This window comes from Culex pipiens, chromosome 2, assembly GCF_016801865.2.
Source record: "Culex pipiens pallens isolate TS chromosome 2, TS_CPP_V2, whole genome shotgun sequence".
Taxonomy (NCBI): domain Eukaryota; kingdom Metazoa; phylum Arthropoda; class Insecta; order Diptera; family Culicidae; genus Culex; species Culex pipiens.
Genome location: NC_068938.1, coordinates 30,811,139 through 30,826,922, shown reverse-complemented (window position 1 = coordinate 30,826,922; position 15,784 = coordinate 30,811,139). Strand labels below are relative to the sequence as shown.

Below are 15,784 nucleotides of genomic sequence, written 5' to 3'. Positions count from 1 at the left end.
ACCTCTTCAACATTGTCCCCTGTAGATTAGGGGTCGAAAAATATTTCTAAAATTGAAATTTTAGTTGATTTAACTTGTTCTTGATTTTGAACTTGATTTTGAAAAGCATTTTTCATCATTTATTTTTTAATAATTTTATAAATTTTGAATGTTGGGACCACATATCGGAACAGACGTAAAAGTTTAGCATTTTTTTCTTCATGAATTAATTGATATTCAGCAAATTTTTGATGGTACCAGAACTGTAATGATGTGTAAACCATTTTGTGAAACTTTTTGTTTTGAAATTTTCAAATTCGGAAAAGCTTGATATTTGAAATGTATTTTTTTTATTTGTACCAACCTTAATAGAAAAAAAATCAGATTCTTATATATTCTTTTTGAACTTATTTTCACGTACACATATTGACTTATAGTTGACTTTATATAAAATCCATTTGTACCAGTTTCTGGTTCAATATCAAGGAAAATTGTAAAATTTTATGGAGTTATCAATAGATTTGCAAACAAACAATTTTGGTTATGCTACTACATTTTTTTGCAAATATCATAAGAATTTAAAAGCTGCTTGATCAGGCTTTAGGAAAGATTGATCAATAAAACAAAGGAAACATTACTTTTTTAAACACGCAACTTTTTGCCCCAGATTTTCAAAAGGATTTAGGTGTGAAAAAAGCTTTGAAACAATTATGATTGCTTGAATTAGATATTTTTTTCTTCAAAATTTTATTTTCAAAAAAATATCTGGTCTTGTTCAAATAATAAGATTTAACTGTATTTGAATGATCATTTCCAAACAAGGCCAATTTTTGTGTTTACCCAAAATTTATAAAATAAAACATCAAAAATAATTCAAGAGTTATTAAAAAAGCCATTAAACATTTTTTTTTGGTTTTTCGAGTGTTTTTGAGTATTGGTGACTCAAACCAGTCTTAAAAACATACAAAAAGCTAAACATAAAAATTTTGTTTATTGGACCTTTTTTTTTAAAAAAAAACTCTGGAATTGCTCAATTTGTACAACAATAACAATTGCTGTACAATACAATACAAAACAAGAATCAAATTAGAAATGACGGAACCAATATTAATTACATATCGTTTTACCGTTTCCTGTACTGTATCGTTGTTGTTGAATTCTAGAGTTTTTTTTTAAAAGGACCTATAAACATATGAAAGACAATAGCTTAAAGGACCTTTAAAAAAATCTAGCTTAAAGCTTAAAGGACCTTTAAAAAAATCTAGAATTCAACAAATTGGGAACAATCTTAAAAAATAAATTATGCTTTTATCGAGCTGACTTGCCCAAAATAAGAGAAATTACCGTGCCCGAGGTTTGGAAGGTTCTAAAAGGCTATAACCACTGCCTTGTTTTTAGTATTTTTTACAAAACCAAGTTTTACAAATGAAATATTACTCATGAGACTTCAAGAGAATATCTCATCCACCTTTATTTTAATTACTTTGCAAAAGACACACAATTTGCGCTCAAATTTATAACCTTCCATTACCAGAAAGTTGATGATCTCACTGCAAGAAGTAAAAAACACTCTCTCAAAAATTGAAACGCTTGCAATTACACCATTAATCACCTGCGCAACTTTCGTGACGAAATCCGATCCACCTCCTCCTCAGAAATGCAGCACTCCTCAAATTCATTATTTTCGGTGGAGCCGAGGAACGGAACTCGTGACCAAATCATTGACCTACGACAAAAAACCACTTGTGGCCCGGGGGCCGCGCGATGGTTTGTGTTTGCTAAAGAGACCCATCCCAGATGTAGTTAGTACCGTCTGGATTTTGGACTCACGTGTTTGGTACTACGATGAAGACATGTGGTTGAGGGTGTGTGTGTGTGTGCCGGTGTTGAAACGGTTTTAAATATAGTAAGATACGGGCTTGTACACCGGGTTAGGAGATTTGCCAGTTGTCGGTCGGACGTCACAGGTTTTCTTTTTCTAACTGCAGATATTTAAAGAAAAATATCTTCGTGTTTACTCTGAATATGGACAAACAATTAACCCACAACGGGGGGTTGCAAGTGTCGCCAGTTGGTACTAACAATAACAAATCGCTTCAAGTACTTCACGGACGCGTGACGCCCCTTAAACGCATCAGATATTCTTCATAAGTGTGTAATCAACGGTTTGGGACAAATGACTGATTCACAAAGTGGAACTTTGATGAATTGTCCCCAGCGTAGCGTTTCGATTAGTATGTTGATACTCGAGAAAATAAGACTAGAAACGAATTTGTACACTTTGAACCATTCGTAAATTATTCACTTCTTCCTCAAGAGTTAGTCCACGACGCACATAACCCAAAACAAAATCGTTCTATTCCACTCACTCCTCATATCTTTAGGGAATGAGGGACCATTTTCGTTCACGTTTTCCGTTTTCGTCATCGTTAGTTGGTTGGGGGGAGCGCGCGCGTTCTCCGCTCTCTTTCGGGAAAGAAGAGATTTCATTCACACTTACATCCGGCTGGCGGTGTTTTATTTCTCTTGCTCTTTTTCGACCCTCTTTCCACGCGTTGTTTTTTTTGTTTGTTGGGTTCGGTTTCGGGGATCGAACACACACGCACCCAACCCCGTCCCTGCGTCGACGGAAGGAACAAGTTGTGGTGGTGGAAATAGCCGTCAAAACAACCACCAGGTTTTGGTGAGGTTACGGGGAAATGCTGGTAGATTTACTGTAGATTGCTGTAACGTATTTTTACTGTATAAATTTTTTAGGAAAGACTCTCAAATTCCACGGTTAAACATCTGACAACTAGTGCTTACCTAATTGATACATTTTGCAACTATTTCAGCTAGCAATAAAAGTTACACGCAAGGAAAATCACACGCAATCGCGCGCACATGCACTCACAAAGTTACAGGTGAACCCACGTAAAGAAGAAGGATGCAGCAGCAGTAGGCTCTGGGAGCAAGTTGGCAGCTGAAATTGAAGCGGAGGCAAAAAACAAAGAGAGGATCCGATCGAATTCAGGTTTCGTCGATTTGCGGAGTTTTGCGTAACTTGAACGCGAGGTTGAACATGTGTTCGAGACCGTCTCGTACCATCCCCGGAGAGGGCAGTGATCTCTGCGCGCAGGATGCGCAATCTCATTACGGCGAAATCATTCATGTTTGCAAATTTTACAAAATTGCGCCAAAAGGTTCGAATTTTCGATTGCTGTGAACTCCACCGCTGCACGTGTGTGCACGTGACCAGCAACAATCAACCCCACGCCAAAATAGTCGCCAGAGTGCACCTGCAACAAGTTTCACAAATGATAAGCTGCACTACCAACCAACCAGTCCAGGTTCATGTTTTTGGGTTCTGTTCGGGCGTGTTTAGAATAGCGATTAGCCGCCGCCGGGCGAAGGGTTTTGACGGACCACCGACCAATGCGTGGAATAACATACCAAAGGGGAGGGAAATTCTATACCTACCACCCCCCGAAACTAGAGCGGCGTTCAGCTCACCCCCTCTTTTCCGTGTGATGTTGTGCTGGTTTTAGGGTGGGTTTTTGGAGAAAGCAACAGGATGGTTTTTATTTCGATTTGTTTGAAATTTGTTGGACTGAATTCCAGTATAGAATGGCGTTCCCAGAGTAAGATAAATTTGAAAATTAAAGAATTAGCATTTTTTTGTAATTCTATAAAAACTGATTTCAGTGCCATTTTCAAAAAAAAAATCTCAAATTGTTTCTTAACCCAAAGATAATAAGTTGGAAGATTTTTATCAATATAAATACCACAGTTAAAAAAATATAATAACTGGAGTTTTTTTAAGGTTCAATAAACACAATATTTTTTTTTTTGCTTTTTGGGTCTTGGATACCACTTTAAGTCAGGGGATTTCAAAATCACCCAAGAAGCACAAATTTAAAAAAAAAAAATGTTTATAAGAGCTTATAAAAAAATACTTCGGATAAAAATTTGAATTCTGGTACAATTTACTGAAAGTTGTTTATTGAAAGTTTTATTTTGATTATAATTTGAGTATTTTTTTTTAAATGGGGCCTGTCTAAATATTTTTCTAAGCTTAAGTAGCCTCTTTTCGAACTACCCGAAAACTTGAAAAAAGAATCAGAGCTTTATTTTTTAAAGGATTAGAAAGCACAATTTGAAATGCAATTTTCTGCATTGATAGTCACATTAAGAATAATTGAGCTAGTTTAAAAATACTAATTTAGAGTTGCTTAAAAAAAATCGCCGATCCGTAGATATAAAACTTATGATTCCAAAATAACTGGATAGATGTAGGTATAATGCATCTTAAAACCCTTTTTATTCATATTTTGAAACTTTGGACTTTGGTCTGAGTCGAGGGACATAAACTTCAACAAAAATTGCATAAAAAAAGTTTCAAAAAATTGATTTATAGAATTTTAAATTTAAACAATAAGCTTTCTAAAGAGCTCAATATAGTTTGAATGAATGGAAAAGCTCACAAAAATAATTATAAATAACACGTCATAAAAATCAATAAAAATCAGGTAAAAAAAACGCAAAATATTTCAGGCACAGGTCAGGTTTGAAAGAACGTAAAACTATTTGAAATTGTATGAAAAATATTTAATTATTTTTCAAAAAATGAAAATCCTCAAGGATTTTTGTTTCAAAAAAGTTCTGATGTTTAAAAGAATGCAAGAATCACATCTCACAAAATAATTCAAATAAATTTTTGAAGCATAATTTTAGTAAATGCAAAAACTCACTTGAATTTTCTTAAATAAAAGCAATTAAATATTTTAAAAACTACTCATGTTTGCAAAGTTCAGAAACATACAAAAATTAAATTTCAATCAAATTCCTATTATTTTTTTAAATTTGGAAACAGCTTTCGTTGAAATTCCTGCACGCTCCGATAAGGCCGATGCAAATATTTTTCAAAGTTTTTGTCCCTCGGCTCTGGCCGGGGTCGAGGGGGGGGGCAAAAAATAAAAAAATACAAATATTGAAATAACAAGCCATAGTTTCTACATTTGCATGGAAAAAGTGTTTTAAAATGCATTTTACACTAGTTCAGTTGTTTTGCAATCATTAGTTTTCAAAAAATTTAAGATTTGACGAAAACAAAAATTTTATCGAAAATTTTTTTTTGCGATTATAAACATCGACAATTTTCAAAAATTCAAAGGATTTTTAAATCAACCCAAACATGCTAAAAATGATTCTAAACGCAGGGGAATGCATTCTCAATTGATTTCAGCTAATTTCACTTCAATTTCCATTGAAATTCTGAAGATTTTTGAAAAAAATATTTTTTTTGCCCCCTGACTTTTCGGACCAACTTTGAAGGGGGGGGAGACAAAAACTTTAAATAAAATTTGTACCAGCCTAAACTAGGAAAACATAATGTTAGGTGTATTTGTTTTTCTATCGGCAAGTGTGATTAATTATTTTTGTTTGTAAAACAAATTAAATTTTTATTTAAGGTTTTTGCATACCCTTATTTCTTAACAATTCAGGGGGCAAGAAAAAGTTCTACTAACTTTTTTTAATTTATTTAAATAATTCATATTATTAATATTTACATGAAAAACATGTAATATCGATTGGAAACATTCAAAATAAAAAAAACTCAGCCAAGTTCAGTAAATTTTACTTCAACTATAATTTTGTTTCGCAAAATACCTAGTTTTGGAAAAAATAGCTGGTAAATGAAGATTTGGAATTATTTTCAATTTTTAAGTTGTTCTACGTTGTCATAGATAATTATTACAGTTATTTTTGTCAAATTTTCCGAATATTTTTAATGTCAAGAAATATCATTGGTTCTAAATTGTTTAAGCAGAACTTAATTTTTTTTTCAAAATTTAGAATGAAATGCGCTTTTTTCAAATTTTTATCAAATAAATATTGTAATTATTTCCAGTGGTTTATTTATCCATCAAACTCAAATTACTGAATTAAGGATAATACATACTTTTCCGTTAGTCAAAATCCCCTTAAATTTCAGCAGTAATTCGACGGCTATTCGCTACAAAATTGACGGACTTCTTGATATCTAAATACCAAAATATTCGAATATCTGCATCTGGGAAAGATATTTTCTGATCTAAGTGGTGTATTTAGCAAAGTTATTGAGCAATTCAGAAAAGCTACCAACAATTTTTTCCCTTTTAATATATTTTTTTTGGAGGTTTTAGTAGACAAATAAAAAACGATTTTACACAAGACAAAAAAAAACAGATTGTTCATAATTTTCGAAATATATGTTTAAAAGCATTTTTTTTTTGTTGATATAATCCGATTTTTAGTTATAGCCATTTTTTTTGTTGGTTCTAGGAAGAAAAAAAAATTATAATTTTTTGAAATAGTATGCATGTCCGTTTCAGAAAAAAAAATCAAATAGTAGAGAAAATTCTTTTCAATTTTCTTTTTTAGACTTTGAACATAGAACAAAAAAAATGCTGTGATTGAGCATTGTAAAGAATAAGTATTTCGAAAATTTGAACGATATTTGGCAACTGTTGGTTTTTTTCCATGTTACAAAATGAAATCTGTGTAAAATTATCAACTCGAATAAAAATATGAAAAAAGCTCAAAATTAAGCAAAGCAAAAGAAACACATTTTTTTAAATAGCTTTTCGTTCAGTGTTTGTTCCGTTTAAAATTAGAACTTAGCCTACAACGATGGTGTGATTGACTTAAATAATAGTTTTTGCCAACTTTCAAACCCACCTCGTTCGTATCTGTTGTTCCAAACTCTCGTGCGTGTGAGTAGTGGGTGGCTACCACAGGATATCAATATTTATTTTCCATCAGTCCCGCGGCAGGGCGGCATCGGACAGCCAGCTTAATTTAGACCACAAACATCCTACAACCTCCACGCCACGTTTGTTTAGGTTTTTTGGGGGAGGGGGAGAGATGTTGTCCTCGTTCTGTGTTAGGATAGGACGTTCGCCGTTCGTGTGCATTCAACTGGTGGTTTCAGTTCAATTGAGTGAGTTCTTATTTTTTTTTGCTGTTGCCTTTTCACCGTTTCTCGCACCAGGATTCGAACTCGGAAGCATTCGCTTGACGAGGAAAAACTTTGTTGCAAGCAGCAACAGCATTTTTTCTCGTTTATGTCTGAAAAAAAAATGCGCTGGTTGGTTGTTATTTCGGGGCCTGCGTTTTCGCGCCGGGGCCAGAATCCAGTTGTACAGGTGGTACTATGCAATTATTAACATATTTATGGTTTCACATTGGCGACCGGAGTCGAACCGGACCAACCGATGTCGATGATGATGGTGGTGTTGCTGTTGTTGATTGGGACCGGTCCTTCGAAAATCTCTTCTCTCGTGTCCCCTGGTGCCTCAACCACGTGGAAGGTCTCTACCCCCGTAAGTGGTGGCGTCGTCGCCGTCGAAATTGGGAAAGTTTTTGTCGGTGTGCGTTGGGTTGAGGCGCTTTTTTTGTGTACCTCTGTTGATGTTTTTTTCTGTCTTCATTTATGATGGTATGTATTAACTGCGAGCAGATGGCTTTTTTGGAGGCTTCTCCCCCTATGAGGACGCATACATCGTCGAATTGATTTTTTAAATCGCCTTGATGACGATCTCCCCGAACGCAATCGTGTGTATGTGTGTGACTGTATGCGTCAATATGCAAAAGGTGTTTCTCGTGATATTTTCGAAATGATTTTAATTTCTTTCTCCTTGTCCTTTTTTTTACTCTGTTCATTTCCAGAAAAAGCAGGCTATCAGTCTCCATATGGCGGCATGGACAATGGCGTGGTAAGTCTCGAACTCCCCTTTTACCTTTACCTCCCCAGAAGAGACCCCTTTGATTAAGGGGACCCCCTCTCAACTATCGAAACCCCAGACCGTACAATCAACTTTGTAGGTTAAGTATAGGCTTGGAGACAATAGTTGTCCCTGTCCGCGCGCTTAACCATTCTCGATCATGTCCTGGGCAACCCTAATTGTTGAAGCTGGAGGTCCAGCTGGGAATGTCGTTTGGACAACCCCCGTTGGCCAGAATCCAGAACCGGTGGCCGCGTCGGGTGGCGCTAATGAGGGGAATTATGGTCATGTCTCATTTTCGGGGTCGCGCAGAGTCAACCTGGATATTGGAGAACTGGTGGATGCGTTTTATAATGTATTTTAAGCTTTTTAAGCGAGGGGGGACGACTTACTTTTCTTGGGGGTTGGGGTAATGATTAAAGTATAGCAAGGTAGGGGGCTTGGCTTGGGCTCGCGCAAAACGGCAGATGTTCAGCACGGTTGAGAGGCCGTTATTAACTGGGATGGGGCAAAAGGGGTTGCGATGTAGGTCGCCCAAGGATTGTAAATGATATGGAAATGTGCGGTTTGTCAGTTTGCTCAAGATATGATTATTTAAATTAAGCTTATTTTAACATCTTTCCTTGTAATACTTCCTTTGAACATTTTTCACAAATTCTGGAGATCGTTTTCCACTTTATAACATATCAAAAGAAATAAATGTTGAAATAAATATGAAAAATATTCAAAAGTGATCTTAAGATAAATAAAATCTTTCTATAAGGATTTGAATCCGAGTTTTAAACATGGACCTTTTTAACATGGAGTAATTTTAAGCAACTTTTGTTCGACCAAAAAAAACTTCACTTCTCTCTTTAAACGTTTTCCTTCACAATCTTAAGTATTTTCGTTTTTTGTACTTTTTTGTAGTTTCAGACCTATTCAACAATCGCAGTCATGTTATTCATAATTTTCCAGTGATTTTTCAGTAAATTTATCGATTTTTTAAGTGTTCTCACGTTTTTGATAAAATGTTAAACCATTAGCTTTGAAGTCGAAATAGAATGTGTCAAAACATGACGTAGGACTTGGAAATTACTGCATACTAATTTTGGCATAATATTTAATTAAGAGATTTTTTTTAAAGTACGATTTAAGTTGACCCAAAGAAATATATAATTAGATATATTGCAACAGTACCCAGTGGTCCAGGTCGCAATATTAAGTGGAAAATTGATTTTCAAAAAAAAAATCTTTTAGCTGTACTCGAAGACTCCCAAATTTTATCTAGCAATCTACGCCTTCAACGACTAATTTTGTCAATAGCATGAGTGCAAATCCTAAAGATTCTGTTTTTTGAACACAGCAATTCTGGGTTAAGTTTTAGAGAAAAGTGACTTCATGATCATTTTAAGAACATTTTAGTTTCAGAAAAAATAATTTTGCGAAAAAAATAATGCACCTAAGGGTCAAAAGCTACAGCCATTTTGAAGTTAAAAAATGCATTTAAAAAACTAGGGAGCAGCTGTGGCTGAATGGTTACAGTGTTTGCTTTGTAAGCGAATGGTTCTGGGTTCGATTCCCATCTGCTCCCATCGAGAAAGTTAAGGACATAGAAATACTTGAAATGCTGAATATAAACGAAAAATCAAAGTCGCCGAAGGCGGGGTTCGAACCCCCGTCCTTTGGATTGGTAAGCAAAAATGCTAACCACTAGGCCATGGCGACTTGGTGAGCATAGACTGGAATTAGGAATACTGTTACAACCAACCCGCAACGCCTTTCGAGGTGTATCCTAGGGTTCTATAGAAGGTATACCTCTCCTACTAACATTGAGTCCAAAACCTCCATACAAACATCTATACCACTAAGGTGACGTAGGGGTCCTTGCGCACTTTAGATAGGTGTTTACTAACGATCCTTCATATCCCTGAGGATAGCTTGGACCCGGCCTGGACCCCCTTATGCCCTGGGCTGTATTACACACTCATCAAAAGATGAAGACATGGTATCTCCCGTGTTGGATTATTGTTCCGGATGAGGGTCTAACACAACCAGACCAAACAGAGGGATAAGCGTTGTGGAGCCTTCCGGTGGTGGGGCGTCCTCCAAATGCTAATGCTAATGCTAATGCTAAAAAATGCATTTTTTAAAAAACTCAAATATCCTGTAAAAGCGCAGGCCAAATTTTTACTTTTCGTCAGATTGGTCCGCTGAATCTGCCAAAGTGTCAAAATATCTGTTTTTGGTCATTATTTGGTTGTAACATAAATATATAAATCAAAAGAAAAACAAAAACAACAAAATACTAACTGAAGTAGTATATTTTTTCTGTGTAACTGTTTTTTTCTTTTTAATTAATTTAGATTCAATTTTCGCTTTTGATGTAAATATGTTACTTCTCCATATTTTTTTTTCTCCAAAAATCAAAGGGCTTACAAAATTTTATATTTTTCTTAAGTAATTAGGCCAATAATGTCAAAATGACAGAATATCTACCTGGTAAAAACATATTCTCACTAGTTCTACGATACTGAGTGAACAATCGACACAAGCAGAACTGTTATAATAAATCAATAATTTTGTCTTATTTCTTTTAAATTAATAATAAACACTTACCGAGAGAAAAAAACCTGGAAAAATTGGACACCGCGTCTAAAAAAAAAATAAAAAAATAAGTACTGTAAACCGGGTTGGCATTGACAGGATTTTGATTTATTTTAAAATGTTACTCAAAAGGTGAGATTTGTTCCAAGATTTATGTTTGTTCCGGGGTAGACCACCCAAAGTTTGATTAAAATTCATTGATTTTTTCTCATAAAATAATACTTTTTGTTGTCACCACTACCAATTTTGCTGCTTGAATCATAGAAATTCAACATTTACTTAGAAACTTGTTCTAATGGAAATGTCCATGACCCTAAAGTTATAAAAATAACAATAAAAACAAGGAATCCGACGTACTCCGTCTTAATTTAAACCCCAATTACTTGTTTTCCGTTAACTGTCACATCTCTTTAAACCAAATTCCTCACACATAAAAAGTGCTCCCATAGTGTTACACAACCTTGAGCACCCCAAATTGTCTCTTTAAAAGCACATTAGCGTTTTTGTTATTCCAGAAACCCTTTACTTCTGGGTTCCCAGGGATCGTCATTGTCTAGCCAAGAAAAAAGGGATCGCCGAATAAAAAAAACGACATGAAGTGAACTACAAATTCGTTGCACCTCCGGAATTGAACCCCGAAAGGAACAAAAAACCTCCAAACAGGTTCCACGTGAATGCACGCAACGCAACTCTTTTTCCCTTTTGCTCACCGAATCCGGAAGTATCGTCCTACTTTTCAGGAATATCTAGATTTAAATGTTCGTCATGTAACACTCTTCTTTTCCTTCAAGCCGAACAATGACGACGAACCTCTTCGTTCATGTGAAAGGTACAACGTACGCACCAACTACGGGGAAACCTCGACGAATTAACGAGAGGAAATTGAAGTAGCTCATCGAAATTACGTTGCTTATTTTAATTTACGTACCGCGTCGCTCCGCCTTCCACGTTGTGGCCCCGAAAAGGATTTAATTCATTATTATTCATCAGTCAGAGCCAGCCGGCAGAATCTTCTTTCATCCACTCTACCATCCTCTTCCTGAAGCTGAACAACAGTGGATGAGTTCTCTATCCGCCGCCGCTGCGCTCGTGGGCATGTCTGCCTAAACTCTTCACCGACTGTTCAAGTTCATATCCTTTTTTGCCTGCCTCCAAGTTCGCAGCTTATCCGCGGGCACGAGTCGTCGGCCTAACCTGCCGTCTAACAAGCCCGCTAAAATTAGCAAATTTCCCCTAAGATTTGCGCTCGTGCCCTCGCATGGTTCCTCTCATCCTTTTTTTGTCGTCGTTCTGAGTTGTGCCCTTTGGCTATGTAGTGTGTCCTTAAGCGATCCGGCTTTAGTTTTCTTTGGGCTCGTTGTCCTCGTTGGCCGCGCCGCGTTCAAGGCTAGAGGTCCGTTCGGCAGGATAATTTGTTCTGTGTGCTGGTTTTTTAGAGATTATTTTTTCGGGACGAATTCTACTCTCTTTTTTTCAGGGCAGGGCAATTTGGGTGTGCCCCGTTCTGTAATTTGTACGAATTATGTGTGTTTTGCTGCTTTTTGTACAATTTTCGGTTACTAAGGATGATTGTGCCAAGAAGAGGCTTTGACACGAAAATTGCCTCCAATTGGAAGTGTGAATTTTGATGGGTTTGACATTGCCTTTGAGATGGTTAAAAAGCACGATACTTCTTCTGAAGGTTGCATTTAGATCGTTTTTTACAAATAATACATTTGGCTGAAAATTCGACTATTTCTGTTCAATATTTTTGCGCATTTCTAAAAGCTAGAAAAAAGTACCAGTACCAGACTCGATTATCCGAAGCCTCGATTTTATCGAAGTTTCGATAATTCGAAGTTCGATTGTCAGAAGGTCAGAAGGATGATCGAATCACTAAAAAAAAAATGTTTTTTTCTTTTTGTTTTCTTACTTTTAACTTTAAATTCGAGTTCTGTGACCAAATTTTAGTCAAATTTGAATGTTTGATAGCCTTTTAAATTTAAAAATGCAAATTTTCAATATTTAATCACTGTCATCTTGGCCACCATCTTGGATTCAAAATTTTTAGATTTTGGAAATAAGACAGCGAATTTTTTTTTTTCGTGATTCGATTATACGAAGTGAAATTCTTCCGAGGCCTTCGGATAATCGAGTCTGGACTGTAATGAGGTTCATCTAAAATATGATTCGATTTCTTATCAGGTCATCGCAGTTTGATACAAAAAACTTGTTACCAGAATTTGACTTGACTTTTGGTTATTTGTATAGAAATCAACATGTTTTATGATGTGTTTGCTTTATTTTCAGTTTCATCACAAAGTGTAAAAGTTATCTTAATAAATTATAAAAAACAACATCATAAAAGGGTTCAAAATACTTTGAAATCTCCTGATCCAATATTTGGCATATTGTAACCATGATTGTATATATTTTCGTGTTAATTCGAAATTAAAACCTAGGTTATCTTTAAAAGGTTTTTTTTAAGAAAAAAAACCGCCGGGATGTTTTCCAAATCCGGGATTTCCCGAGTCCCGTTTTTTTCTTATTTTGTCCTGGTTCTCCTGAATTATAAGAAAATATATAATCTATTCACATTTTTTGTGTGAAAATGGTGGTACAGTTGAAAACAATCTTTTAAAAATGCACTTGAAAGTATATCAATTTTTTTTAAGAACATTGAGAAATCTTTTTTTAACAGAAAAATGAAGTTAGTCTCATTTATCAGTCATTTTAGACGAGAGGGAATATGTTGCAAAGTCGTGTTTTCAAAAACGGGATGGCACTGTAAATAAATTCCAAAAATTAAAAATAGGTATTTTGAGAATTTAGAGTAATAATATATCAAAGTTTTCTCTTTGAACATTTTTTTAACACTTTATTTAATATTTGCCGAAGACACCAAATCGATTGGAAAATCCTTTGTGAAGATACAGATTTTTGAATGTTCACATCCCCATTTTTGACAAGTCCGTAAAAAATGTATGAAGCCTTGTATTAAAAAAAAAAAAGCTATAACACAACGACAAACAAACAAACAAGCTTGCACTTTTTGACAGTTTGTCTGCTTGGTTTGTTTACCTGCATTTGTTTGCAGAAACGTCAGCCTGCATACATTATGCCTTGTTTTGCAAAGTTTGGCAAACTGTCAAACAAGGGAAAGTGGGAGTTTGTTTGTCATAGTCTAATACCTCCTTAATTATGCAAAATGGCTTATTTTTACATAGCGAATGCATACTCAAAGTTTCATCCGAACAAAATATTACAAAATTTAAAATATCGAAAAAAATTGCAAGGTTTTATGGATTTTTGAAAGGTTTTCACATTAATTGGACTGAATTTTCGGTTTATTCGTACAACAAATTAAATTTCATTGTTAATTATCAGATTGAAGTATTTTTTATAATTTAAAATATTTTAGAAAATTATGTAAAGTTATAATTTTTTTCGTTTTTACATTTTTTAAATATAAATCTTTAAAATCTTTAGACCAATTTTATTAGTTAAAACATATTGAACTTCATATTGAACTGTTACACCGGTTTACGGTAATCGAGTACATAAATTCGAGACTTATTGGACGGATAATAGTCTCAGTACTGCTCTGAAGTAAAAGTACACATATCAACTGGGAAAGTTGCTGTCTTCTTTTCCAAAGTAGTTACATTCGCAGACCTAATCCTGAAGCAATTGGATTGCAAAAGTAGTCGAACTATGCTTTTAATGTTTATCGATTTTTATGAAATTGCTTTAAATTAAATTCAATCACCATTTTTTCCTTTTTTTAATTCCTACGGTCGATCAAATGCAATCTCCTACCCAAATCACACACCCACTTTTTTCTGATGCAACTCCAAGTGCATCCAGTTTGCTGAAGATTCAAACTTTTTTTGAGTCAGCTCCTTTTTTTCGGCTCTGCCACCAAAGTGTGTACTCTACTAAGGCCCCGTACGAGCTGAGCCCGGGGAGTGCGCCACCTCGCAGAGCACATACGTGTGTGTATGTATGTATGCTTGATTGTTGGTGCCTCTGGTTTGTTGGCTTTCTATAAGAAAACATCTGTTAACCTAAAATGCGGGCCCTTCAACTTTTTCCACTTTATTTTATTATTTTCGTTTCTTTTTTACCCATTCTTTGGGTCTCTCTGTTTCTTATAGTTTTTTTTCCTGCTGTCTCTCTACCCATGGGTTATAATACACAGCACACACACCACCACCCTCCCCCCATGTCCTCCTCCTCCACCTCCCAGATTGAACCGAGCAACTTCTTGTCCTTTCAACTCCTTCCCCATCGAACCGATCCTCCGCCGATGCTCCTGTTCCCGATTTTCTCGTGTTGTTTTGCTTCTCTGCTTCTCTGCTGTATGTGTGTTTGGTGTGTGTGCACTTACCTCCAGAAGAGAGTGCACCACCACCACCACCTCTCTTCACGGTTCTTCCCTCACTTTCCGAATGTGTTGTAGTTTTTTCTCTTGTCCCTCTGTTTCGGTGTATCTTTCTCCCCCTCTTATGTTGCTCAGGTTCCAGGTCGGTTTGGCTACAACAGCATAGGACCGTCGTCACCAGCCACTTCCACCCAGCATCGCCGAGCATAACCTGGCACGGAGGGCCACGCGATTTCGGTGCGGTTTGTCAATTTTTGGTTCAATTGTTAACCAAAAAGTTTACTAAAACAGCTTGAAATTCAGCTAATTTCTACAAATATCTTCCAGCGTGGAACAATTCGCAAATTACCCCAGGGCTCTCAGTCCAGCAGCAGCAAAAGGTCCATTCGAATTTCGCTTAACCATAACCCATTTGCTGTATTGTGCTCTGGTGTAGCGCAGACCCTTCGCCCGAGGTCCCTTCGGGACTGCGCTCCTACTTGCTTTCTCATTACCTGACCCACTGCATTACTGTTACTTTGGCTGTCGGTTGGTTGGCACACTCCACCTGAAGAAGAAGAAAAGTAAAACAACCATGTAGCGACAACCGTGTTCAAGAAGTCCGGGATTCAATAAAAGAAATGAGCGTTTTATGCACTGGGTTTCTTTAAGGAAGGAATCAAACAATCAAAGGCAAAACATAGCGACCTGCAGAACATAGACCGCGCGGTTTAAGGGTTAAAACTGTCCTTTTGTGGGGTCTTTAACCGTGACGATATCAACTGTGATGAGGTTAACGGTTAGGTGAAAATTGACCTGATGTTTTCAAACAATAGAAAGCAATTTATAATTTAACTGTTCGGCAACGATAATGATAATCTTAGATCAGTAACAACCAATAACAGAAATCGCGGCTTTGAACTGAAAAAGGTGTTTTTCTTCTAAGTTATTGAAATCTCAACTCTTTTCTAATTCTAATATTTTTTTAATAGTTAGCTAGTAGAATAAATGTGTAGAAGGGTGACAACAAAGCAATTTTCTGATTTCGGCAAATCATTTTTTTGCATTTTTTTTTATCCGACTGAAACATTTTGAGTGCTCCAAGAAGCAATTTTGCATCATCAGTTTGTCC

General features: G+C 35.8%; 1 protein-coding gene across 7 annotated transcripts in view; it reads left to right on the top strand.

Moving 5' to 3' along the window:
* Nucleotides 1-15,784, top strand: part of LOC120425302 (protein daughterless) — a 76,553-nt gene that overhangs the window by 24,775 nt on the left and 35,994 nt on the right. For all 7 annotated transcript variants that reach the window (XM_039589772.2, XM_039589771.2, XM_039589770.2 and 4 more), the window contains exon 2: nt 7,669-7,715. In XM_039589772.2, coding sequence (XP_039445706.1) covers nt 7,669-7,715 — 47 coding nt within the window. The remainder of the gene's footprint in view (nt 1-7,668; nt 7,716-15,784) is intronic.